Source organism: Falco naumanni, chromosome 3 (assembly GCF_017639655.2).
Source record: "Falco naumanni isolate bFalNau1 chromosome 3, bFalNau1.pat, whole genome shotgun sequence".
NCBI classification, from domain to species: domain Eukaryota; kingdom Metazoa; phylum Chordata; class Aves; order Falconiformes; family Falconidae; genus Falco; species Falco naumanni.
In genome coordinates this window covers 8578275-8603697 of record NC_054056.1, presented here as the reverse complement: position 1 = coordinate 8603697, position 25423 = coordinate 8578275, and the positions used below count along the sequence as shown (strand labels likewise).

At 46.7% G+C, this 25423-nt stretch overlaps 2 protein-coding genes across 3 annotated transcripts; one reads left to right on the top strand and one right to left on the bottom strand.

Moving 5' to 3' along the window:
• Positions 1 to 92: 92 nt before the first annotated feature.
• On the top strand, positions 93 to 15970 carry SLC2A5 (solute carrier family 2 member 5). 2 transcript variants are annotated; one of them, XM_040587534.1, is made up of 12 exons: positions 93 to 3978; positions 5443 to 5541; positions 5989 to 6149; positions 6662 to 6786; positions 9284 to 9436; positions 9520 to 9645; positions 9942 to 10126; positions 10536 to 10646; positions 11136 to 11237; positions 11645 to 11720; positions 12871 to 12998; positions 13734 to 15970. In XM_040587534.1, the coding sequence occupies exons 1-12, from the start codon at positions 3922 to 3924 to the stop codon at positions 13959 to 13961; spliced, it is 1551 nt and encodes a 516-aa protein (XP_040443468.1). In that variant the 5' UTR covers positions 93 to 3921; the 3' UTR covers positions 13962 to 15970. The 2 variants fall into 2 exon arrangements, with proteins under 2 accessions (XP_040443468.1, XP_040443469.1); XM_040587535.1 differs by lacking the exons at positions 93 to 3978; positions 5443 to 5541 and having other exon boundaries at positions 6130 to 6149; positions 6662 to 6746.
• A 77-nt stretch (positions 15971 to 16047) lies between these two features.
• CA6 (carbonic anhydrase 6) lies at positions 16048 to 24680 on the bottom strand. Its single transcript, XM_040585645.1, has 8 exons — positions 24505 to 24680; positions 20870 to 21018; positions 20363 to 20458; positions 19752 to 19818; positions 19021 to 19178; positions 17763 to 17886; positions 17162 to 17260; positions 16048 to 16661 (listed from the first exon to the last, which is right to left on the bottom strand). Exons 1-8 carry the CDS (start codon positions 24524 to 24526, stop codon positions 16048 to 16050), a joined length of 1329 nt encoding a protein of 442 aa, XP_040441579.1. The 5' UTR covers positions 24527 to 24680.
• Between the last annotated feature and the right edge of the window lie 743 nt (positions 24681 to 25423).

Here is a 25423-nt window from a genome sequence, read left to right as displayed (position 1 = left end):
TGATGTTCAAGCATGTTGTGATGGGTCTCAGCACCTTGGAGTATCTGGATGAGAAACTGTTGCATGATCTTCCTTCAGGTTTCTTTTGTGTCTACTGTAAAAACTAAGGCATGTACAGGAAGACAAATATTTTGTACCTATTTGTAGATATGTTCCTCTTCCTATCTGTTTTATATGTATAGAAATGCAAACCTTTCATCAGTTTGAGCAACCTGTTCACCAGTGTGCATTGTCATAGTTCATTCTTACTGGCTGGTTGCTATGAACTGTGAAGACTTCTGAGAGGTGAGTGTGTGGATCTTGCTTCCCTTAGGCTCACCTGACCTTAAGGACTGGGGCTCTCCGCTGTGTGAGGTTATAGACACTATGTATTCATGAAATGACAAATTGTACTTTCTCCAGATGAGGCCAGGCTGCATGTTGGAGCTAATGTTGGGGTGAGCTGGTACCATCCCAGGGCTTGCCCAAATGCAGAAAATTCAAGTCATTATGGGGGAAAAAACCTGAAGTATGGGCAGGTTGACAGTTGAGTATTGCTTTAAGTTGCTATGTGATTTCTACCTGTGAATGAACTTTTCTCGGAAGAGATTCAAACTTTCTTGGCTGCCTCACAGGGCTGGAAGCAGCCAAGATGCCTGGTGTAATAACCGGTGCTGGACCGCGGCTGTATTCACAGCTGATGAAGCGACAGTGTCTGTTGCTAGAGTTGCACAGTGCTTCCCAGCCAGGAATATCTGCTTTTCTGAGGTTTATAACTGTGCCTCACATTGAACTGGTTGATCTGGGTAGGCGAGGAAAGGAGTCCAGATGCTGTAGACAGCAAGCAGAGGGAAGCTGCCTTGTTCTGCCATGTTACAAGTGCTTGAAGGCTCCTTGCAGTATTTTGGCTGCTCTGTCAGGGGCCCTTGCAATGTGTGCTTTGCAACACTCTCCCTTCCGACTGCATGACAAGTATTTAAGAAAAGTGTTTGCAAACAGCAAGGGTTGTCTTGCAGTTGCTCTATCCTAAGTATTGCCATCCCTAAGCATGTCTTCACCAGTTGGAACTCCTCTACTCAGTGTGCTCCAACACATGGACTAGGGGTTGCTGTCAGAACAAAGGGGAGGGAGCTGAGCTGTGTGCTGGTTTCCAGTAACTCTTGGGAGTCTTTGAAGCTCATGGAGAGGTTTTAAGTATGTAAAGACAGAAAGAGCTGTATGTGTGGGGAGGGTGCTAGCTGCCTATTATGGCCTATGGGAGTGGAGCCTGGGGAGAGGAAGTGAGAAAACTAGGTCTGCAAAGAGCAGAGCTTGTTAAATAACAAGAGCTGGAAGGATGAGGAGGAGTTGTGGTGGTTGGAAGTTTTAAGACTGACTGGGTGAAAAGTACAAGCCTGCGGCGTAAATGTTGAGCGAAGGAGAGTGGGCTGTGTGATGGAGGCGGGAGTGGGATGCAGCTCTGCACTGAGGGGAACAAAGAGCGAGGGGCTGTAATGGCTGGAGGGTGCTTGCCCAGCTCTTTCCTCAGGCAGGAGTTGGTCAGAACTTGGTGAGTTCACCCCTCACCTGTACATGCTGTTAGCACTGTTGATACTGATTTGGCCATTGCAAAATCCTCTTCTCCTTTTTTCCCTTCTTGTCATCTTCCCAAGACTTGAGTCTCATTGTGCAAGATGATCCCTGGCTGTAGGAGTGAACTAAGGTTCTGTACTACCAGGGGCATTGGGCAATGTTGGTTTTACTTGAAACATAGAAGTTGTGTGTTTAACAAACTATCTGTTTGCAAGAAAAGGTTAGATCTTGTTGCTAAAGCAGAGTGGCATCTTAGAAAATTAATTTCTGGTTGTGCCACTATCTTCTCATCGTGAAGAACAGTTACAGGGATGACACCAGAGTACTCTAATGCTGACAAACTTAATGTTTGTAAGGCTTATGGTTGATTAATACAATTTAACTCCTGCTCCTCAGAAGCCCTGTGAATGTCTGTTGTGCAGTAGTCTGTGCAATCCTATAGGGAACCGCAGAAATCCAGGCAGAGTGGCATGAGCTGACAAAAGGCAGGTCCTGGCTGGCACACTTGGTATGTCTGTTCTGGATAGAAAAACGAACCCACTAAGGTCCAGGAGGGCAGTGTGGGTATTTTGACAGTCAGGTGCTTCTGCAGAACAAAGTGCAGATGGAGGTTTAATATCCAAGCATTCCAGTGCTTTCTGAAACATCTTCTAGGTCACACAACCCTGCCAATACAGGAGGGGCCACATGGTTCCCAGACCAGCGTATCAGATGGTGTACGGTAAGTTTACGCATCTGTCTGCTCTTTTGTTTTTACACTGGGGGTGCATCTGTGTGGCTGAGGCTCTTCTGAGATGGTCTTAGAGGGCAGCAATGGGAAAGGAAGAAGGTTGGCAGGGTGCTACCTAGCATTGCCTTTGTGCTGCGAAAAGAGGGTCTTGGTTACCTCTTAGTTCCAGAGCCTCATGTCTGCTAAAGTGTGCTTATTTATCCAGCAACCCCCTTTGCTATTGCTAGGGGATCAGACTGTCACATCTACCTCTTGCTTAATTGGCTGGAAGCCATTTATGCAGCTGATAAAGCAGTATCTGTATATGACTTCCTTGCAGGCAAATAATTTAAATTATTGTTTCACCTTGAGGCTTCAGTTGTAGCTCAGGACGGTGCATGATACTGAATTAGCCTTGACTGAACATGCAATTCCTTCCCAAAATGCAGATGAAGAGGCTGCTAATGACACTCTTTTGGGCATATACTGTGGGATGTCTCCTAGTAAGTCTCCTTACCGCACTGTAATCGGCATACTGCAGTGTGGCTGACTGCCAGCTCCTAATCTATCACTTTTCTGTAGCTCACCGCTAACAGTTCTCCAGTAGATTTATCGTCCTGGAAACGAAGCCTCCCCACTTAATTATTTTTGCCAAAGATACAGAGGTTTCATAGGATCCAGCTTTGAGCACAGACAATTGGGCTGAGTGTAAATAAATAGTTCCCTGCGCACATGCAAGGGAACTCCTACCTTGTAGTGGACAAGTGCAGAGGACAGAAGATACAGAGCTGAGTTAATGTCTTCAGGCGAACTCTGAAAATTGTAGCTGACTATTAACAGAGTCCTGTACTGTTCAAAGTAGTCTCATAGTGTAGGAGGTTAATACCAAGCCAGTAACACGTGGTACACCTTGCCTGTAGGTGGAAAGGAACTAACGTGCTTTGGTGGAAAGCCAGGGGGTTCTGTGCGCTATCAAAAATGCAGATCTGAGAGGATGAACCTGTTCTCTGTGAGCTTCCAAAGTGCCCCAAGCAAGCTAGTCTGTGCTAGGACAGCGAGCAGTGTTTCAGCCCAAGGGCAGGGTTTGTGGCTGCAGGAGGGTTAATACAGCCGGGTGTTACCTTTGGCCCACTGCAAACACCTCTCCGTTGCCAAGGCTGCTCCCACATAATGCCCTTGTTCCCTGGGACACGGCGTTGCCAGGCAGCCTCTCCAGCTGCGCATCCACAGCTGCCTGCGGGCTGCAGTGTAAGGAGTCGGAGCGGTGGCTGACATACCGCTCCTGTCCACATACCTATAGCTGGGTGAGAACAGCTCATTTAGCAGCTTTTGCGATAAGTCTGCCCCTTCTAGTTGGACTGGCGAGCCTGTTTCCCCTGTAGCTAGGCAGCACCTCTGCTTTGAGTCCGGGTCTGGCAAAAGAACGTCTGACCCGGCTGCGACAGACTTGAACGAGGAAGAAAAAGAGAGGACGCAAGGGAGTGGCGCGGAGTAAGGGGACGATCGGGTGGCGACAACCTCAGCTGACAGAGCTTGTCATTGACTGGGTATTTTCTGAAAAGTGACAGAGGAGGATTTTCCATGTAGGGCGTTTCCATCCCCTGTGTTGTCTGTTTCAGCTATAAAAGCCTGTACTCTGCATCTGCAAATCAAACCCCGAAATGAAGTTGAAAGGAGAGAAGCAGGAGAGCTCTGACTGCGATGGAGGCTCGAAGCAGGTAAGTATGTACCAGCCTTTATACTTCCCACTTGAGCCTCCCACAGAGATATGGAGCAGGCTCTTTGAGATCTGCAGGTACTTGTAGAGGGAGGAGAAGACCAAGATCTTTTGGGCTACCAGATCAACAACTGATTCCACAGGGAGAGCAGAGATGTGTATGTTCTTGAACCCAACTTACGTCTCTCTGCGGCGCAGTCTTGCACAGAGTCTCACGGATTCCTCTCTGTGCAGTTGACACAGCATGGAAATTCTGTGTGACTCACCCCTTCTGTATGCCAGTCTTCTTTCCTACTTTCTAATCAGGTTTAGACTGCAGATGCTGCTGGATGGGGACTGCCTTTCACAGCAGCATTTTTGTGGAATGTTGCACAATGCAATGCTCATGTATGCCAGAGGTTTTCCTGAAAGTGCTGAAAGTGAATAATTAACACCAGTGCCTCTTTTGAGCTCCTGGGACTTGTTTAATGAGAGCAAGACAGCGTGCTTTTCATCACCAATGCAAGAATGTCAACAGTCTACTCCTAGAAAATGTAGCTGGAAGCCTCAGCTTCCTCCTGATCCTTGCTCTGAGATCAACTTGGATTTCGATCTCCTGCAGTGCCTTTAACTGCAGATCTCTGGAGTTGGGGCTAGAGCCTCTGAGGAATATAAGGAATACCCACAGCTTTTTGGACAAATGCTCAGTGAGGGAGATGGTGGATCCTTCATGTGGAACCTGAATTGAGTGTTGGGAATAAAACCTCAGTCATCACAGCGGGGCCAGCCTGAGGACTGAATAGCAACTAAACTGTTGCAAAAAGCAAGTTAGTAGTAACGCTGAGGACTGTGTGCCCACAAACTTGGGTGGTGTTTGATCCTACTCCAGACAGCAGTTTCACCCTTCTGTTTAACTGTGAACTGCTGCTCTTCTGCCATGCAACCATGCCCTCACAGAGCTACTTGGATAGGTTCTAATTGACTTGATAGCAACCAGATTAGATCCGTAAACAGCCTGATCCTGAAATGTGGGAGGCAGACCAAACCAGCCTGTGAAAGCAGCACGAATGAACAGGAAAGGGATTTTGCCCCTTCATGAAAAATCTCTTCTTTCTAAAGTTTTCCTGTGCCAGTATCCTGTGTTTTTTTCACTAACCAGTTCATGTGTTGGAAAACAGATAATTGCATATAACTGCTTTCCCTGCAGGGCGTTATTTTAAGAATGATAACTTAAAAATTATTCATCATCCAAATGATCTGTCAATACCAGGAAAGAATAGGATTACTGTAATGACCATGTGCAAATCAAGCAGAGCAGAATGAGTTATAATGAAAACAAACTATTTGGCTTGCTTTATACAGTAACATGAAGTGAAAAACACAGAAAGCAAGTGTTAGGGTAATTATTTTTACTGAATGGCACTTAAGCCTAAAAGCCAAACCTGCTTCTAAGGTGTTGTTTGTGTGCTTTCTTTACTCTCTGCAGAAAATAACGCTTTTGCTTGCACTGGTAGTGCTGATTTCTGCATTAGGATCTTCTTTCCAGTACGGCTACAACGTGTCTGTTATCAATTCTCCGGCCCCGGTAGGTTGGACTGCAGAGCGGACTGTGACTTAGGAGCAGGTTTACAGACAAACCAAGGTAGAGGCGTAACAGTGGGTTATGGGGAGGGGGGTGAGTGGGCAGATGCTCGTACTTCTCTGTGCTTTGAGTCACTGGGCACCTGGTGAGAAGTGCTTCCCCAGGAAAGGGAAAGGGGCTGCTAAGGCGTATGACACTGCTGTCTGGACTTGTGCCTGGCAGAAGTGGGGCATGAGAAATGCCTTCCCTTCTGGAAACCAGGCAAATCCTATAAGGCAGGATAACCTGTAGTAACAGTTATCTAGTCCAGGCTGCTCCATCCCTCTATTGCATTCATATTCCAACTCAGCCATTCTGCTTTTTATCAAGACATTTGTTTCAAGCTTTGTGGCATTTGCTGTTAAGTGGCTTGTACTTACTGTGCTAAACATGCTCTGTGTTGCATTTCAGTACATGCAAGACTTTTACAACCAAACCTACTTCAACAGGAGTGGAGTGCCTATGGACAGTGGTTTCCAGATGCTGCTCTGGTCTCTTACTGTGTCCATGTACCCTCTGGGTGGCTTCTTTGGGTCCCTCTTGGTGTGGCCTCTGGTCAACAGCTGTGGGCGGTATGTGACAGTGGTGCTTAAAGTCCTTTGACAACAGTTTTCTGGGTTCAGATAAGACTTGCCTTACCAGTCACTCAAGCTTGCCAAGCCCATTACGAGCGTGCCTGTCTCACGCACCTTGGCTGTAAGGCAGATAGGCTGGTGATTAGTTGCTGTACTCAGCAATATGTGTTGTCTCCCACGTGTAGAGGAATTTATATGGTTTCAACACAGTCAAGGCCAGGCTGTATGCTGGGCACTGAGCCACGTAGAGAGCAGTGATGAAAGTCCTGGGCTAGGATCTTAGGTCAGGCCCAGCTCCTGCTGCTCAGATTTCCTGAGAAACCTGTTCTTTCTTGAAGCCTTCATTCCCTGCAAGAAATAATGGCGCAGTTGCCATTTTCTCTTTGATTACTCTTTGGAACGGGGATTCATTTGAGTTTTGGACAGTATAACACAGGGGGGGATCTATCTGCTGTTGGGGCCTTTGAAAAACATAAACTGAATCTGTCTCCTTTTCTATTACTTTGCAGAAAGGGCACTTTGCTGATAAATAACATCTTCTCCATCACTGCTGCAATCCTTATGGGAACCTCAGAGCTAGCAAAAGCCTTTGAGGTAATCATCTTTTCACGTGTTATCCTGGGAATATTTGCTGGTAAGTGTATGGTAAAGGTAGAGCAATAAATATATTCTTGGTTATGTAAAGGTTTTTTTATTCTCACAACAGATGATTTCACAGGTAGCACATTTTAGCCAACATCTGCATAACAATGCTGTACTTTGGCATTTGCTGTACAGCATTGTTACACAGATGTTGGCTAAAATGTGCATGTTGCAAAAGTACTAAAGATCTCTAGTAAACAATGGCAGTGAGGCTGGAATTCAAGAGCTCCAACAGCCAGGAAACCTGATTATGGTAATCTCTTTTCCCAGGCATCACAGAATCATAGAATGGTTTGGGATCGAAGGGACCTTAAAGACAATCTAGTTCCAATCCCCTGCCGTGGGCAGGGACACCTTCCACCTGACCAGGTTGCCCCAAGCCTCGTCCAGGGATGGGGCATCACCAGCTTCACTGGGCAACCTGTGCCAGTGCCTCACCACCCTCACGGAATCTACTCTCTTTCAGTTTAAAGCCACCACCCCTTGTCCTATAACTACATGCCCTTGGAAAAAGTCCCTTTCCAGCTTTCTTGTAGCTCCCTTTAGGTACTGGAAGCTGCTTAAAGCAGATAGCCTAGCTTGCTTGGTTTTTGGTTTGTTTTTGGTTTTGTTTTTGGTTTTACTTTGAGTTGTGGGTTTTTTTCCCCCGTTGGATTTACTGCAAAGATAGTAGGAAGCCAAGGAGAAGGGCAGTGGTTTGTGTGAGGTGCTGGTGTAAGTATTAGAGCTACAGAAATACGGAACAAACAGGAGCCCCAACTGGCAGGGTAGCCCCTGCTGTGCTGTACTCAGCGTGCGCGGAGCCAGGTTGGTAAGGGTCCTAACAGCATTTAGGCTCCGTTAATTGGCTTCGGGTTGGTGAGACTGACATGCTCTATGGTTTATTAGTGAGCTGGGGTATCCTGTAAAGATAAAATGAGAAAACAAGAAACTGACATAGGAAAACAACTTGATCTGTAACATGCAGCAATTGCAATTGGTGAGCTAAGGCAGGAGACTCACCTAGTCCGATGGTTTTGTTTTGGCTTTCGACTCTCCTATGCTGGCAGCTCTTAGCGTTGGATCCCTGAATAAATACTAAGGGACCTGTAAAGTGTGATCCCTCTTTCCAGTTATTTATAACTGACAAAGGAATCCGGACTGGCTGTCCTGACTTGCCCTTCCCAGCCTGGCCTCCCTTGGGCTGTGAGCATTGCGGCTGGGGCGGGAAGCTGCTCAACCAAGTGGGCTGCTTCAGGCTCTGGTGGGACCCCAGTGTCGCTGTGCCCGGTAGAAGGGCAGCTCTGGTGCTGGTAGCACTGTTGGCAGCCCTGCTGTCCACAGGGCCCCTCTGTGGCAGGCCATAGGTGTCAACAGTTAGAAAGCCACTGTTACGTGAATGCAGTAGTCAAGGAGTCACTGCTAGCGTGTTTTAATCTGGGCAATTAAAAGGTTGGTTATAGAGTGAGCTTAAAACACTACTACTCATGAGTTTAGTTTTACAATGCTTTCTAATTGCTTTAATATTTGTTTCCATGCCTTCTGGTTTCCAGCTAACAGCTTGATCACCTTTGTAACTCCAAGCTCCTGGAGGCTAGGAACCTTAGAAATGTAAGATAAGAGTCTTGCATGGTTATTTGACTCCAGGAGTTTGGGTTTTGCATGCCAGGATTTACAGCAGCAGCATGGGAGCTGGCAGCTTGCTAGGGTTACTGTGGGTAATGATGCAATGTTCCTGAAAATAAGCTGTGTTGGTGTCCTTTTAGAGTAGAAATTACCTATTCCGGCATGCTACCTGTAAGAGATCTCAAACCAGCAAAGCTCTCTGCAAAGTGTTACTGAGCAGTTAAAGTAGTGAATTTCTAAAAGCCAGCAAGAAGTCACATCCTTCCACCCTCACATCAGCTTGTTTGGATACTGATTTCTTTTCTTGTTTTAGGGGAAGTAGGAATTCCTCCCTTACACTTTGAGTTTATTTCCAAACCTGGAGTAGCACACAGTTTTAATTTGCATGTATTGTGTTGAAGTACTTGGCAGACCCTGCTGGAGAAAGCTACTTTTAGGAAGGTAAATACTGAGAGCCCCCAGAACATCTGCCAGCTCTGTAGGCAAGACAGGCTACTGCTAGCCCTCTTGGACTCCAGAAGTGCTTTGCTGCTGAGCAGTTGTTAAACTAGACCCTCAAAGCACCAGAAGGTAGGCAGGTTGTGCTCCCAAGGCCAGTTTCTGAGGGCACCAGATGCAGTGGTAAGATTTTTGTACTTCTCCATGTACTGAGCGAACCAATGCCGTTTTTTGTCCTGTCTTCCACTGAAGAGTGAGGAAAATATACACGGCTTATTCACTGGCCAGAAGATGACATTAAATCTTCAGCTGGAGTAGAAGGGCTTCGGTGTGAGGTTTCCATACCTACCAGCAGGGATCACTTTAGGCTCACATGGGAAAAAAGGTGTCTTACTGAAGATGTGCTGATGTCAGGCAGCTGAATGTCTAATATTATTCTCTGCTAGGTCTGGCTTCCAACGTCGTTCCCATGTTCCTTGGAGAAATCTCCCCCAAAAATCTGAGAGGTGCTATTGGAATAGCACCCCAGCTCTTCATCACCCTTGGGATCCTTGTAGCTCAGATCCTTGGTCTCAGAAGCATCCTTGGGAATGCTAAAGGTAAAGCCCTGGCTCAGGACTTTTCTGTGGGCTCCATAAGGGAAATATTTCTCACGGTTGTCATCTTGTCTCACTTGTTGCAGGCTGGCATGTACTGCTGGGGCTTACTGGGATTCCATCGGCAATTCAGCTCTTCGTATTGCCGTTTCTCCCTGAGAGTCCCAGGTATCTGCTGATACAAGAGAGGAGTGAAAAGCGAGCGCGACAAGGTACGGTGTCATCCTTTAATGAAAAGGAAGGTGGAATGGGATAGATCTGACTGTGGGACATGACTGACAGCAACCAACAGTGAAGCAAGAGAGTGTGAAATTCTTCATTGACGTGTTGCTAGTAGATGGAATTCTTGCAGTGTTGCTCCTTTCTCTGCATGTGTGAATCCCTGACTTCCCACCATGGAAGCACTGCTGCCCATAGTTTTCATACTGTTCTGTCTTGATGAGAAGCAGGAGAACTCACTGTAGGCCTGCTCTCTGGGGTCTATAACTCGCCTTCCTCTCCCAACTAGCTCTGCAGAAGCTGAGAGGCTGCGATGATGTGGATGATGAGATAAAAGAAATGCACCAAGAAGACCAGTCAGAAAAGGAAGGACATTTCTCTGTGCTCAGTCTGTGCACCTTCAGAGGCTTGCGTTGGCAGCTCATCTCTATTGTTGTAATGATGATGGGCCAGCAGCTCTCTGGGGTTAATGCGGTGAGTGGGAAGGCATGTGGGAAAAGCCAGAGGGGTGAGTAATAAAGGGATGGGACTTCAGAGTGGATGATGTGAGTCAGTGCTGATACAGGAGCTAGAACCTAGGGCACAGGAGTAGCCCTTCATCAGGGACACTGGTTCTGCATCATGTTGTGGTGGGTTGACCCTGGCCAGTACCAAATCAAGTACACGCATGTAATAGATACAGTCAAGCTGTCCTGTTAAGGACAGTTTGGATATTCTTAGAGCAAGGTGCTTGTGTCTGGGTCCAAACAGCAATATCTCCAGAAGTTAAAGAATTCAGTTCTCAGGCTTCAATGCACTCATTCCAGGATGTAAAAGCAGCCAAAATGGGATTCCCGTGTTCTGCTTTTGGCCACATAAAAACACAGCTGTGGTTTTGCTGCAGATCTTCTACTACGCAGACAGAATCTTCCAGTCGGCTGGCGTGGACAGCAACAACGTTCAATATGTCACTGTGTTAATAGGCGCCATCAACGTTGTCATGACTTCACTTGCTGTAAGTTTGTATTAGGGCTGTGAGTTCTAGTTTGTCCAGTCTCCCCTGTCTGTCACTAAATTAGATTGTTATTTATATGGACTGTGGGCTGCTTTGCACAGTAGGTGCCCTGCACTGTCCCTTGGTTGAAGGCAGCTATGTTAACCAAAGTGATTAATCATGAGGATTTCTCGCGTGCCTTGGAAATTTTCAGTCTCTGGTTTCCAGGCTGCTATACCCTCATTTTGGCGTCCAGCATTAACATGCAGGGCTTCCACGCAGTTCTCGCTGGGACTGGGTACTGAAGAATGGTCTGCTTAGTCTCTCAGTGTTAGTGACATGTCCAGCTTTTTGCAGTTCCTGGGTGATTTCATGCCCACAATCCATCAGCAGATGGTGGAAATTTCACCAGATTTCTCAAAAGACAAAGACAACCTTCATAAATCTTGCTGGAATAAGAGCTGTGCTGCAGTGTCTGGTCTCTCATCCTCATCCTCTCCTGTCTTTCAGGTTTTCATCGTGGAATCCCTGGGGAGGAGAATCCTTCTCCTTGCTGGCTTTGGATTGTGCTGTGTCTCCTCTGCAATGTTAACTTTGGCCCTCGCTCTCCAGGTGTGTAGTTAAATGGCTCAGGTGATCCTACCCACGCATTTGTGGACTTGCCAGGGCCATTGGTGTATTTTGAAGCTGCTTCTACACCCGGAGGTGGTGTGTGTGTGCGAGGGAGAACAGTATGAAAGGTACTTGTGTATCTACCTAAAGTGAACCCAGGAAAAGCAATGATCCTGCTTGTCTGAATACTACTTCCAGGACGTCACGTTTGTAACGCCTGTTACATCCATTTCTCGGAAGCAAGGATCATACCCAGGCTGTGATCTTCTTAGCCAAGTATGGACATATCAGGCAGTGGAGAGTGGCAATCGCTTTAGAATGCCTTCAATCTTACTACAAATAGTGCCTTGAATGTTAGTGATGTTCAGATAGGAACCACATCTAACCTGTGATTAAATTCTCTGCAGACCACTGTCTCATGGATGTCTTACCTCAGCATCGTGTGTGTCATTGTTTATATCACCGGACACGCTATAGGAGCCAGTGAGTATGCACAGTCTGGTACAGTCTCCCCGATGAGCTGGGTAAAGCCAAGCATTGCGTTCAGTTTCAAGTCAGAAGCTTTGTGGAGCTAATCCAAGAAGATCAAGTTTCTCTCTTGTTTATTGTCAGCTAGGCTTCTTCATGTTCCCGTGATGGCTGTGTCCGTGAGGCAGGGGAGCATCTGGCTTTCAAGGGGAAAAGCAAAGGCACAACTGTGCTTGTGCCTGAGATTCCCCCAGTAAGATCTGGAGCAAAACTACGCTGAGAGAGCGAGCCCTACCAACCGGGCAGGGATGTTGCATGCTTGCATCTCTAGGCATCAAAATAGAAGCAACTCAAATTATACGCATGGCCCTGCGGATCGCATTGCAGAAAAGAGATGTGCAGATAGATGTGGATGTTGGAAAGGCTTTGTCCTGACTTAGCTTCTCAGCATGGTAGAGTTGTCTGTTTAGTTTGGAAAGCCCTGCCAGACCCTTGCAGGATGCAGCAATGTGGTTTTGAAACTCCCGGAGAGGTTTCACTGGCAGATGGAATTACATACAGCCTTTCCTTTTTCATTTATGCCATCAGGCAGATTCAAGCACCAGATGAATCCCTCCCCTCCAGCAGGGAGATTGCTGGAGGTAGAACACCAGGTCAGCTGGACCAGTGGCCTGACCCCGTTAACAAGAATATGCTCTGTTTCTGCTGGATCCTCCCGTGGTGCAGCAGTGCAGGGCACAAGCCTGAGGGCTTCTTCCACGAGTCATTTTCCCAACACCTGCATGTGTTGGGCTGTTTCTTTGTTTTTCTTTTTTTAAGAAGCAATGACTTGCTTAGTTGCTGCTCATATGGTGCTCTCTAGAGAGACAGTTTGTGTTTATCGGTCTTAATTCTACAATTTATGCTGGAGGTGGGTTCATGGCTAAGGTGCAGCCATAGGAGAGGAGAGATTGATTGCTGTGTGTGAGCTTAGGCAAGTCATTGAATTGCCTTGTTTGTTTGTGGTTTTTTTTTTTTTACTTAATCCCTTATTTGATTTATTGGGTGTTTGTAAACACTAGTTAATTCAGAAACCATTGCCCGCCACGGAAATGAACAGTGTAATCTAGGAATTCACACTGGGGGAATTGCCTTTGGGATTTCTAAATATGCAACTACCTTCCAGGTCCAATTCCCTTTCTGATGATCACAGAGATGTTCCTGCAGTCATCCCGGCCTGCAGCATTCATGGTGGGTGGGTCTGTGCACTGGCTATGCAACTTCACCGTGGGGCTCGTGTTCCTCTACATGGAGGTAAGAGGCAGTCACATGACAGGGCAAGACTTAAGCAAGAGCTTAAAAGTAGTATCTTCATCCCTGCATTGTTAGAGTGCTGTTTTAATCCTGAGTGCTGTAAATACCCGCGTTGGTTCCCACCCAGTACCTGTATGTAGCATTATATATTAAGGGAAAGAAATTATGTTAATCGGCATCTTTTATCACATCTGTCTGTTGCACGTGCTTTAAAAGAAAGCAACTATTTTTCCAGGTGAATGTCTGATCCTGAAATCAGCAGCATGGAAAAGACTGCAAATTCCCCATCTTCCACCGGGGGATGGGAGCAGGGTGTGTGTCTAGGGCAGCCAATTTTAGCTTTTGATCTCTAGGTCACCAGTTCAAACTGATCCCCAGCAGCAGTGACCCATAAACTAGTACAGCTGCTGATTTTGGCTTGGGCAAAGGGAGCTGGATGAGTTTAATTTGTTTTGTGTAACAGACCCTCACACTCCTTTTCCAGTAAATCCATGGTGGTTTCCCATAAGTCCATAGTGGTGGTATGAGAAGACAGAATCTAGAACTACCCCTAACTCGTAGTAATTCAACTTAAAATATGTGCACATCCCTGTGTCAGCTTTTTTTTTTTTTTTTTTTTTTTTTTTTTTTTTTTTTTTTTTTTTATAGCTATTGCAGGGCTCAGCGTGTCCAAATCATGAAATGCACACAACTGGAGTCCCCTGATCCCTGCTCTGTCTTCTTTCCTTGCCCTAGGCTGGACTTGGACCCTACAACTTTCTCATCTTCTGTGCCATCTGCCTCGGCACTGTAGTTTACATCTTCTTTATTGTTCCTGAGACTAAGAACAAAACCTTCATGGAAATCAACAAGATCATGGCCAGGAGGAACAAGGTGGAAATTCAGGAAGTCAAAGAAGATCTTAAGGACTTCTACACTGTCCCAGACAGGCAGGCAGAGAGCACCTCCAGCAAGGAGATGTGACCCAGCCTGGTGCTTGTCCTGGCCCAGACAGTTTTCAGGATCTGTTCCGCAGGAGAACAAATACACAGATTCGTTGTTTGATACTGATTTCATTCAGACCTTCTGTAAACTTCCCACAACAGGAGCTTCCAAATAAGCGTTGTGCCTTGAGAGTGTTCTCCTTGTAAGTAATTAGCAGAACCGTTCTGCTTCATGGCATAGCCACTGCCAAGGCAAATTACCCATTCATGGTGTTTGTCACAAGGAAAGGGCAATGTCCTCGCTCAGCTCAGCTCCTCTGATCAAGTAACCTATGTCATAAGGTGATGTATGTCCCTGATGTCCTGACTGACACCTCTCTGGTGACACCAGCCAGCACTTGGGCTGGGTTTTGGTCAGTGGTGTGCAAGGAGTGCGCTGCATTCCCCAGGAACTGTCATTCATGTATTTGAGGGCCCAGCACGGGTGATGCCAGGCCTTTGGTGCTCTGGGGTGAAGAGTGTGAGTTGTTCTGAGGTGCTTTGCTAGATGGGCTGATAATGGCATTTACCCTGTCAGCCCTTGCCCTTCCTCCTTGTGCTTCAAAGGACAGCTGAACTGGGAATGTGTATCACTGTAATTCACCACCACCCCGCTCCCCCACCTCTCTCCTTCACGTCAGACCTAGTCCTCAGCTGTTGCTGATGAGTCCTCCCAAAGCCTTATTCTTGAGGTTCAGGAGTCATCCATCTGGCTGATGCTTACTCACAACCAGTTATACCCATTTGTTCCGGTGGCACTCAGGTCTTTGAGCTTTTTAGTTCAGTTCACTCCCTAGTGCTTACTCTTCAGCTGCCAAAGAGCAACAGTCCCTCTCTTAATCCTTTAGTAACCTCCCCGTATCCCTACTCTGTACGCGTGAGCCAGCTGAAGCTCATTTGTCCCCCAGAGATACATGGTACTGAACTTGGCCAGAACCGCCTGCTGTGTCGCAGGAGTCAAATTCAGGTTGATTCTTGTGCAGTGGGCTACAGGTTGGAGCCTGTGCTGACAGGTATGTCCAAACTTGTCTTTAGCTTCTCACATTGAGTTGCTTAAATTTAGCTTTTGAAAAAACTCAACTCTCAGGTATTTGAAACGGCTTGAAGAGTCTTCAGATAGTTTAGAGCCTCATCTTTCTACTGGTTTCTGGTTGTGTCCCTTAAGGGCACCACGCCACCTGAAGGCTAAATTGGTTTGGAAAATCTCTGAGTCTAAGGACTAGTGCTTACACTCAGAAGAAAATGCATGCTGATAAAAATGGAGGATTTCTTATTTATTAGTTTAAGGGGCTTAGGGGTTAATTATGGAATAATTTAGCATGGGGAAATTCAATTTAATTGATTGTTTATGTGGAGCTACTGCCCTCTGTTTCAGAAAAAGCAGAATTGTTGAACAGCCTGGCATGGATTTAGTATTGTTGATGGAAATAGTCCTTCACATGATTTACTTTAACCTTAGAAAATAAGTTTTATACCTGCCCTCAAACTTTGATGTGTACATGTTGAAAAAGAAGCTGTTTCTATGCTCTGTCTCTACATCCATTTACAGAAAAGAAGACCTGACACTGATCAAAGCACAAAGATTTTATAGGAGCTGCGCTGTGTTCTGCAAGGGCTTTACATACCCTTTCCTACGTGGTAGATCTCCCGAGGAAGGGGTGACGAACTGATGGTGAGGAATGGGAAGGAAGGACACATGCAGGGAAGGTGGTGAGAAAAACAGACTGGATGAGGGATGTGAGAGAAACTTTGAGGCAGAGGCTGCTTTGACCAGAGAGTTGCTCTTCAGCATTTAGGAAGAGCTATGTATGGGGACCTAAATCACGCTCCTGGGAGGGATGTGACAATGCAAGGTGTTGGACTGTGCCAAGTTTTGCTCTGTTCTTTGCCTCTGTCTGGTTGATGGAGGCGTTGCTGTCTTGGAAAAATGACCTGGGACACTAGCAGGTGCATAGTGAGCCTATACAAAGCAGAAGGAGAAACAAGCAAATAATCTTAAGTTTTTCTCGGTGTCCCCAGCAAGCAGTTTGGATTCTGCTGCTGCCTTAACATAAAAAAAAAAAAAAAAAAAAAAAAAAAAGTTGGGGTCACTGACAGCTGGTGTCAGACTCCAGAACCACCCCCCCAAAGAGTGTCATGGAGGTTTCTCCCCATGCTATGATATCTCCCTTCGTTTGCCCTGGTTTGCACAATGCAAGTGCCCGAACATCTGCAGGACTGAGAACTTGGCTCCACAGATTCACATGAGTCATCCACCCTGCAAAACCATTGGAGAATGTCCCAAGAAGAGTGTCTCTGTCTTTCCCAAGGACAAGGGTCCCTCCAGCCTGGCTCACATACCCCTTCTGGATACTCTTTGCTTTACCAGCTGCTCCATTGAGCCATAAATTTGCCATTCCAGACTGGGAGGCCCATGCCAGGCAGTAGTGCAGCCAGTCTTGTGCCTTGTGGTACAGGGGGAAGCTGATGAAATGACCTCCTATCCACAATCCCACATCTGTGCCCACAGTCACCACTAGCTCGTTATCCCTCTCCTGTGTGGAGTAGGAAATAACAGTCTGACTGCCAGCATGCTGGGCTTTTGTCCAGAAACATAAGGTGAAGGCTTGGAGAGACATATCATGGAGGGGATGAACGTTTACGGAACTCTCAATGTTTTCCATAGGGAAGTAGAAAGCCGGAAAAGTGCTGGATTTAATACCTGAAATAACCACAAAACCAGTTGTTACATTTCCTGCTGTGCCTATCAACAAGCCCAAATCCTGAGGAATACACTCATAAAAACTGGCAGGGCTGTGGCAGTCTTGAGCCACCAGTACTGGAGCGTGTCGTACCAACAAGGAAGGGGCTTGAAATGATGAAAAGCTTAGCTCCCTCACTGGGAAAATTGCTTTCCTCCCCCCTATCTTTCTCGTTCCTTGTGTAAAATAGAGATTATGATTATCCTAGGGGAACTGTGAGCTTAAATTCCTTGCCGTTTGTAAAAATGTGCTTCCATGATGCAGGAGAAAGCTGCAGTTGCTGTGAGAGCAGCTAGATGAGGGCTAGCCTTAATGATCTGTAGTTTAAGAATTTCCATCAGCAGGCCTAGATATGGGACAAAATTCTACCTGCACATATGAGTAACAAACCTGTTAATGACTTGGGCTTGTCATCCTTTCAGGGTAAGCTGGACTCAAGAACAATATGTGTGTTTCTTACCTATGTGGTTCACTCCATTCAGAAACTCTCTCTTCATGTCTTGGAGCTGCACCTGGATTTCTTCTAGTCTGAGGCTGAATTCTTCTGGCCGGCATTGTTCTAGAGCAATCGGACAGCTGAATTTACAGAAGGCCAGGACACACACATGGTAAATTTTCTGCTTTCTAGTTTGTAAAATGTTTGAGGGAAACATTTGCTTTAACATGCAGCACCTCACCTCCAGATGGTGCCTGGCTACTTAGAGCTGTTCCTACCATGGTTAGTGTGCCTCACCCTTATGGATGCAGACACACCTGAACCTAATATTCTTGTGTGGTGCCTGTGGCACCACTTGGAAGATTTTGGGAGATCTGGCCACCGCAGTCAAAACAAGGGGCTGGCACACAGCCTACAGCCACCACTGCACCATTAGGAGCCAGATGTGATGGCAGGGGGCAGAGGCACATGGGCCATCTCCACCTGCTGTGCAGGGTTGCTGTGACTCCTGGGAAGGATGATCTCCAGCGCACCTAGCTTAAGTGATTTGCAGCTTAACTCCTTCCACATGGGTTTCTTGGCCCTCGAAGGGAAAGGCTGAGTCCTGCCTGCTGACTGACTTTACCATGGATGAGTTCGGCTCTGAAGGAGGACTCCACTACCCGCCCGTTGAGGGGCTGAGCATGCCGGTAGTCATTGCGCAGCATCTTGTTTTGCCAGTCCAGCAAGGAGTTCTCCAGGAGGCTGATCTGTGAGAAAGGCAGGCGTGTTGCGGAGGGCAATGGGAACAACAGTTCTGCCTAGAAGTGCAGCACAGGTCCTGCAGCTCAGGATTAAACCTAGCAATTTGTTATACAGCAACCCACAGGGTCTCTTGCTGAGTATTAGCGAGGCGAAAGGAACAGAACATGAAGGCTATTATCAGCTAACTTGTTCTAAAGGTATTTTGCCTGAAGGAGATTTTTGACACCTGCCTGATGATATGCATGGATGGAGATTTTTGCTGCTATTCTGTAGCATACTGCTTTTTCACAAGTGCTTACTGCCAAAAAGAGTATTTCTTTTCCAAATGAGAACATGCTGTGATCCTTCCTACTGTTAAGTCTCTAGTTTATCTTGTTCTGATGCTTCTTTTTCATTAAGGAAAATTAATCGAACCACTCTGCAAGACTCAACAATAAGCTTATTTTACTTGTGTTACTTTTTTCCTTGCTAAAGCCTTTGTCCTGACAAGGTGGTCAGAGGGAGGAAGATCCTGCCACATGACTGTATTCAATGGCTGGGACAAGTGGAGGTTACTGCCCAGTGCTCCTGTGCACTCAACAAGGTCCTCTGGAGCCTGGATCAACCCTCTCTGGTTGCACAGCCAAAACCCACAGCAGGCCACTCCTGAACTGGTCCAATCTGGCTGCACAATGTAAGTGTAGACAAGAAAAACCCCAAAATTACCTTCTAAAAACATGCTAATTATTCTCTAAGTAATGTTAGGAAATTTTTTATGTTTTTTTAGGGGGTGGGGAGGGGGTGGACTCTTGCAGCTGTTTGTGCCTTGTTGATTGACTAGTCTCTTCCTTTTCATAGTGCTTCAGCATGGTTGAGCTTAACTGACCGGAGAGCTTTGTTATCGCTCACCAGACCTCAGGTAAATGCTGCTGTGCAGAAACTGGTCCTTGCTGTGATGTAGCATCATGGTGACATTACAGTCACTTATAATTCCAGTCACTTAGCAGTCTGTCCCAAAAGCCCTTTATGAGAAATGCCCTATTAGCTCCTTTGTCAGGTTGTTCCCAAATTCACGGCAGGACAGAAAAGGAAATTTGTGTGGAAAGGCGAAACATGGAAGAAAGAGAAGCTGCTCTGCCTGGTAAAGAGCTACCACTTACCTGTGTGTGTGACAGGACAATTGGAGAATGAAAGATGGTCCAGAGCACACTCTCGGAGCAAGGCGGCGTTGTTAGTGAGCCCTGGTACCGGTAGAAGTGGGAGAGGTTTTCTGGCAGCATGGCTTGGACATTCAGAGAAAAGAGCTTTGTTGATTGACCTTGAAAGGAAACAGGCAATGTTAACTATTACCGGGCAACGAAGAGAAAGGTGAGAGTGGTGTTAGAGCTGGGGCTGGCATGTCGCTTTGCCCAGAGCGCTGGTATTTTGGGCCTTTGGCAGAACTGGGTGAAGGTGGAGGGAAATGAATGGTCCTTTCAGTAGATCTATGGTTTGTCCTTGAGAGGTACCTGGGGTCCTGGAGGAGGTGGGCAGGTGCACCTCAGTGCTCTGTCAGTAGCCGTTAATCCGCGCGGAAGCAGAGCACGTCAGTGCAGCAGAGCCCCTGCTATATGGCACGCCGACCGCAGGGTCGTAGGAAGTGATTTGGTGGTGCTGCAGTGTGTTGCGTAGACCTACCAGGAGTATGTTTATTGCTGCCTTGAGCATCTCCCACACACCCCTGCTGCGTGGGCTGCTGTTTAAGCTGCATGGGCAGGGAAGGCGTGAAGTTGTGCATGGCTGAGGATGCTTGGCCAGGTAACTGCAAGCAAAGCACCAGCAAAATGGCTGTCCCCAGACCAGTACATATGTACAGGCTTTGAGAATGGAGAAAGGCATTCCCAGGTCTTACCTGCAAACCTGATTTTTGCCAGTTTGGAAATTAATTCACTGTAGTAGGTATTCTCGAAGTGCCCATCCTAAACACAGCATAGAAACTTGAACAAAAGGTTAGTGACCTGCCTGTCCTTCTATACCACTGATCAGCCTGGGGGACTAGCTGGTGAACTGGGAGACAGAGAAAACAAATACTATCGCTGATGTCTTGGTAGGCTGGTCAATCCTAAGCATGATAACGTATGTACACATAGATCTTAGGTAGAATAGTGAACTGCAAGGATCCTTTCCTTTTTCACAACTTCTAAGTGTTCCCCTTTGCAAACCAAAGCAAGCCCTTGAGGTACAGCAAGGAAAACCCAGCTGCCACACCTGATAATCCATCTGTACTTCTTACGGGCAAATTTTTCTGGGGCTCCTGGGTTGTATTGGCTGCTATTGCGTGAACCCCAAATGGCATAAGGGAAGAACAATTTTGCTATGGCACAGCTTCCTCAGGCTGGTGCCAGACATCATCTCTCAGGATAGGCGTGCAAAGCACAAAGGCTGCTTGTGTCTGGACTACGATTATGGTACAAACACTGACCACAGACTGACCTTGCTCAGTAGCCTGAGCATCAAACCTACCGTATACAGGAAGGCAAGTACAGCCAATCCGTTTGGTTTATCTTTGGCTTCTTCAAAGCTTGAGTAGTCAGCTGAATTGTAATGGACAATGTGCAGCTGCCAGAAGAGAGACAGGGTCATTTAGTAAAAAGCGATAAATGGCTTCCTTGGTGCTTTAAAGGACCCAATACAGACTGAAGGGACAGTCACCATCCTGATTCCTGCTGCTTGTGCTTCACAGCACAGCCAAATAGACCTTTAGTTTAATAGGTTTGTGATGAATGTGGAGGACCAACTCCATCTTTGAAGGATATTAGTGCTATTGCCACAGTTTTTCTTGAAGTCTTCTGGGCCAGCACCATCAGGCTCAGCCTCTGCATTGCACCAGCCACCTGCACTTACAGAAGCCCTGTTTCCCCCACTTGTCTCTGCCTTGCTTCCTGCAGGCTTTGTGGGCTGCAGCTTCCACTTTCCCAACCGGCAGATTTGCAATGCACCCTCCCTCCAGTCCACCCTGTCCACAAGTACCTCTGCGAGGTATCTCATCCCATCTATGGTGTGTTCAGAGCCGCTGGTCTCCAGGTCCAGGCCACCCCAGTGCAGATGCATCTGTACAGCTGTGTAGACGCCTGGGAGCCCTCTGGAGATGCGCATGGTGGGTGGCAAATCAATCTGAACTGAAAAAACAGGATCAGAGACAGCAGTGGGTGCAGCCATGCCCATTCTTGTAGTTATGCTTACGGTGCCTAGTGATTTCTGCCAATAACACCCTCTCTGAAATAAGCTGTCCCAGTCATGTTCAGGGAACTAACTCCAGGATGCAAGGAAAACCATTGAAGCTTAAAGCTAGGTGTGCCTAAAATCTTTTCTGACCTCAGGCTTGTGCACCACAATGACCCCACCAGACACAAAGGTGACTGGCCACTAGCTGTGTCTGCAGGCTTTTTTCCATCAGGGCGCTGAGTTTTTCATTAGGCACTAATAGAAGTGCTTTCATGCCCATCTCTTGAACTCTACATCACACCTTGCAGGGCACTGCACAGATTTGTTAACTACTTCATTTCCAAGGAAGAATAGGGGAATAGAAATCAATGAAGTGATTGGTCTCATCTAATCTGTTGTCATAATTTTCCACTGTTCTGGACTCTTCATCTTCTAGGGACAGGCATACTGGGTCAGAGCCCTGTAAGTTTGAAAGGGCTGTGTTAATGCTTGAAGGATTTGTAAAGAAAAATATCTCTGCCAAGGAGTATTCACAAAGAGACTTACAAACCATTTGTCTGCCTACTAATATACTGCCACAAACCATAAATATGCCAAACCTAGGAGTGAAGATGGAGAATTGCCTCATCCTAATGAAAGCCTAGAGCATATTACAAAAAATAGCAACTATCCTTGCAAAACATAGCACATTATATGATTCACTAGTCATAGTTTGGGTTTGTGAGAAGTTTCTTTTGTTTGTAAACTATTTACAGACAGGCAAGATGTAGATGTGTTTTCTTGTAATATTCGAAAGAGTCTAGAGTGGGGGAAAAAAACATCTACCTTACTTTTTACATAAGGTCCCTGCTGACTGCCATCCATAATTAGGGTTATTTACCTCACTATGGTTTCTACTTTCCAGAGAACTGTGTTCTGAGTTTATGACAGGCTTAAGTCTTCTGTAAGATATTTTAAGCAAATACTTGCTGAAAGCATGAAAGTAGATAACAGCCTAGTTTGCTTCTGCTTTTCACTCATGTAAAATGTGCGTGGAAAGAATGACTGCCCTGAGCTGGAAGTGCCTTACTCCTGCTTAGCTTAGCTCTAGTTGTGCCAGGCAGTGGAAAATCAGCTGGGATTACGCAGTGTGAATCTGAGTGCAACTGCACCTTTCTCTAGTGCTGCTGCTCTGCAGTTTGGACTTTTGTCCCTTACTGCCTTACAGATTGCAGCATACGCAGCCAGCCCATTTTCCGATCTCTGGCCTCTGAGGCAGTTGAATTAACAAAGGCCACATTCGAGGTCCCAGTTTTAAGACAAATCTGCTACTGGAGGAAGCGGCACACATCCTGCGTGGATGACATTTTAATCTTCCAGAGCTGTGTCCATCCATGCTACCTGCTAGAGGACCAATACTGGGTGGGTTTTTTTTGTTGTTGGTTTTGTTGGTTGGTGTTTGTTGTTTTTTTTTTTTTTTTTTAAAAAAAAAAAAAGAGTCCAAATGCCAAATACAAAAGGCTTCCTTAACCTAAGGCTGTCTGAGTGTATCTGCACACAGACGCTCTGCGCTACTGCAAATAGACTTTATCAGGTGGGATTTAGCCTGGTAATTGTACAGCTAGAGAGAAAGTGTAGGCGAGACACTTGGTCTTCAACTCCCAAGAGCCTGTAAGGAGACTCCTGCTGATAAATCCATCTACTGTTCCTTTCAGACCTGCTGAATATTTTCTAATGTGTCCCAGTGCAATATTTTCCCTGAGAGAAACAGCTATCCTGTTGCATCTCACTGAAGCCAGTAGGAAAAGCTAGTCTGACTTCAAAGGAGCTGTGAATAAGGACAGTCATTTGCCTTTGTGCTTTACTAAAACACCCTGCATCAGAAAACTGTTGTTTTGACATTAACAACAGAATAGGAAAATACACACATGCAGTCAGATCTGAAAGCTAAACCTGCAGGAATTAATTTGTAGGCAGTCAGGGTAGCAATGCTTCTAACTGGGTATTAAGCCTTGAGACTGTGGGGCCAAAACCAAGGCTTTTAGCACATGGTGTGCTTCAGATTCCCTCCCCAAGACCTGAAATACCAATCCTCTGACTGTTATGTGAGGGATTCCCCCCCTGTGTTGTACTTTGTGTGACCTACACCTAACTGAACCTTGGATAAAAACTTGCTACTGAACTCTGGTTCTCCATTCCTATCACTTTTTATTATTGCACAGGGGAAAAAGATGCGTTTTCTGAATGCAGAGAGGAGTCAGTGTGCCCCAAGTACCACTCACTACTATAGTCCTGCAGTCTTGTAGTACAATGAAAGAAAGGGTCACTCTGTAATGCTCTGTCTGCCTTTTATCCCTTTCTAATGTCTAACGGAGAAAATATCTTGCAGAAACATAACTGCCTTTTATTTCTCTGGTTTATATGTGTGCTTCTGGAGAGCTTTCCTGTGTGATTGGGGAAAACAGCAAAGCTAGGAGATCAGAATGAATTGAGATGGCAAAGCAAGGTAAGGTGAGTTCAGAAAATAAAAGGGCACTGTCTGTGAAAAGCATTTGAATCAGCTAAAATGAATAATCTGATCCTGTGCTGTCACAAGCTTGACATCCTCCCAGGGCATCTGCTCAGCCAGGGAAGAAAGAGCTGCCTAGCACTATAGCAAAGCTGGCTTATTCCACTGCATTTCAGCCTGGTGTCACTTACTGGCTACAAGAGGTTTGTGATCACGTTCTAGCTGTGGCAACGTGCCGAGATGAACACATAGGAGCTGTTCCCATCCCCTGCACATGCTTGGAAAGTACATACCTGAACTCATAAAGTCTTCTTTATACCCCAACCACAATGTAGTAAGTGCATGCTGCACTGCCCAGGTGAGACCTCCAGGGGATACAGCACAGCCTACTGTATAGCATAAAGGCAGAAAGCTGTCGGGGTCAGAGATTTCTCTTCCATTAGCGGTCCCAGCAGGAAGGTGTGTTCTTGCTCTCACTGAATGTACTGCAGGATTCGAGCCGGCACGATGCCCAGAGACCCGAGCTGGTCAGGGCAGGGTACTAGCAGAGAGGCCCGATTGAAAGATCTGGGTTTGCAGGCCAGACCTACCGTTAAAGACGTCTGCGTGTCGAAAGTGTAAGGCCTTTGCTTTGCTGCTGCTGGTCTGTTCCCTGTGCTGCTGGCTGCCAGCATCACCCACAGTGCATGGGGGGCCCTGGGTGCAGCGGGGGTGTGGGCAGCCGTGCCGCGGCACTGGACGGGGCCGGGGTACAGCCAGCACCTGCTGCTCGCGCCTTGCAGCCCTGTTTCCTGACAGCGGGTGACTGACAGCAGGGCTGCTGCAGGACCAGATAAACACCTGGAGGTCTGCACCCTGATTTCTGTGTTAGGCGGCTCCTCTATCAGCAAGGACTTCTTGACCAACTCCTCTTTTTAAGTGGGTAACAAGACAGATCTACCCGCAGTCTTACCAGAGTGACCGTTGTTGGTCATCGTGAAATCCCCCTGCAAAGGCCCATCATAACCGCTCAGCTCCAGCCGCAGCAGCTGGGGGTTGTACCTCACTCTCTTCCTCTGGATGTCGATTGGAGATTGGTGCTTGCCAGCACAGTCTGCAAAGTGCCTTCCCCAGTGCTCTTCATCCAGCTCTCCTTCTGTGTGGAGGGGAAGCAAACCAGGTTATCAGGACACAGTGAGAACTGTTGTTAAGTCAGGAGTCAGAAAACTCTCATCATTTGCCAGCCGGACATGTCAATCCAGTTGTTTTAACACCAGGAGCTGCAGCAATAAAAGGTTGCTCTGCCTCCCCTAGAGTGAAAATTGACATTATTCTGTCTGCAGGACAGCTGTGCTGCAGAATAGGAAACCTGCACTGCAGTAATAGCTTACAGATCGCTGGAGACTGAATTTCCACCAAAAGAGAAGCAGCCTTTATACAGAAATGGATTTAAAGGGCTCTCAGCTGTCAGAAGTGGGACATCAGGTTCTTAGCCAATGGGAGAGTGGGGGGGGACCAGGGCAACAGGTGGGAATTCTCTGCTTGGGATCAGGAACTGGCAGCAAATTTGCTGATTTTAACTAGGGGGAGAGCTAACAAAAGAAAAAAATGTTTAAATAAATGGCAGCTTTTGTGTGTTTTCTGGGATAGGAGCGGTCTGGGGTGGCTTTGATGTCCTGGGTGTGAGTTTATGAACAAAACCCACCCCCCTGGTGAGGGTAGTGCCGTGCCTGGTGCCCCCCTTTTTACACACAACAAACAATGAGAAAGTCATTCATTGCTTTTGTGAGGCGAATCCTGGACCCGGGTGTCCCAATTTCAGGATGCAGTTGACTGCTCTGAGGTCTCAATGCCCCTTCAGCCCCCAGGCCTAATAGCCCTTAAAGGTCATG

Excerpts from the sequence above, each read along its gene's own strand:
- SLC2A5 (XM_040587534.1), top strand. The coding sequence starts at position 3,922 with ATGAAGTTGAAAGGAGAGAAGCAGGAGAGCTCTGACTGCGATGGAGGC. Across the intron at positions 3,979-5,442 it reads GCGATGGAGGCTCGAAGCAG|AAAATAACGCTTTTGCTTGC; the intron begins GTAAGTATGTAC and ends TACTCTCTGCAG. Across the intron at positions 9,646-9,941 it reads TGAAAAGCGAGCGCGACAAG|CTCTGCAGAAGCTGAGAGGC; the intron begins GTACGGTGTCAT and ends TCTCCCAACTAG.
- CA6 (XM_040585645.1), bottom strand. The coding sequence starts at position 24,526 with ATGACCAACAACGGTCACTCTG. Across the intron at positions 19,819-20,362 it reads TACTTGCCTTCCTGTATACG|GATGGGCACTTCGAGAATAC; the intron begins GTAGGTTTGATG and ends TGCTGTGTTTAG. Across the intron at positions 17,261-17,762 it reads CAGAGCCGAACTCATCCATG|AACAATGCCGGCCAGAAGAA; the intron begins GTAAAGTCAGTC and ends CGATTGCTCTAG.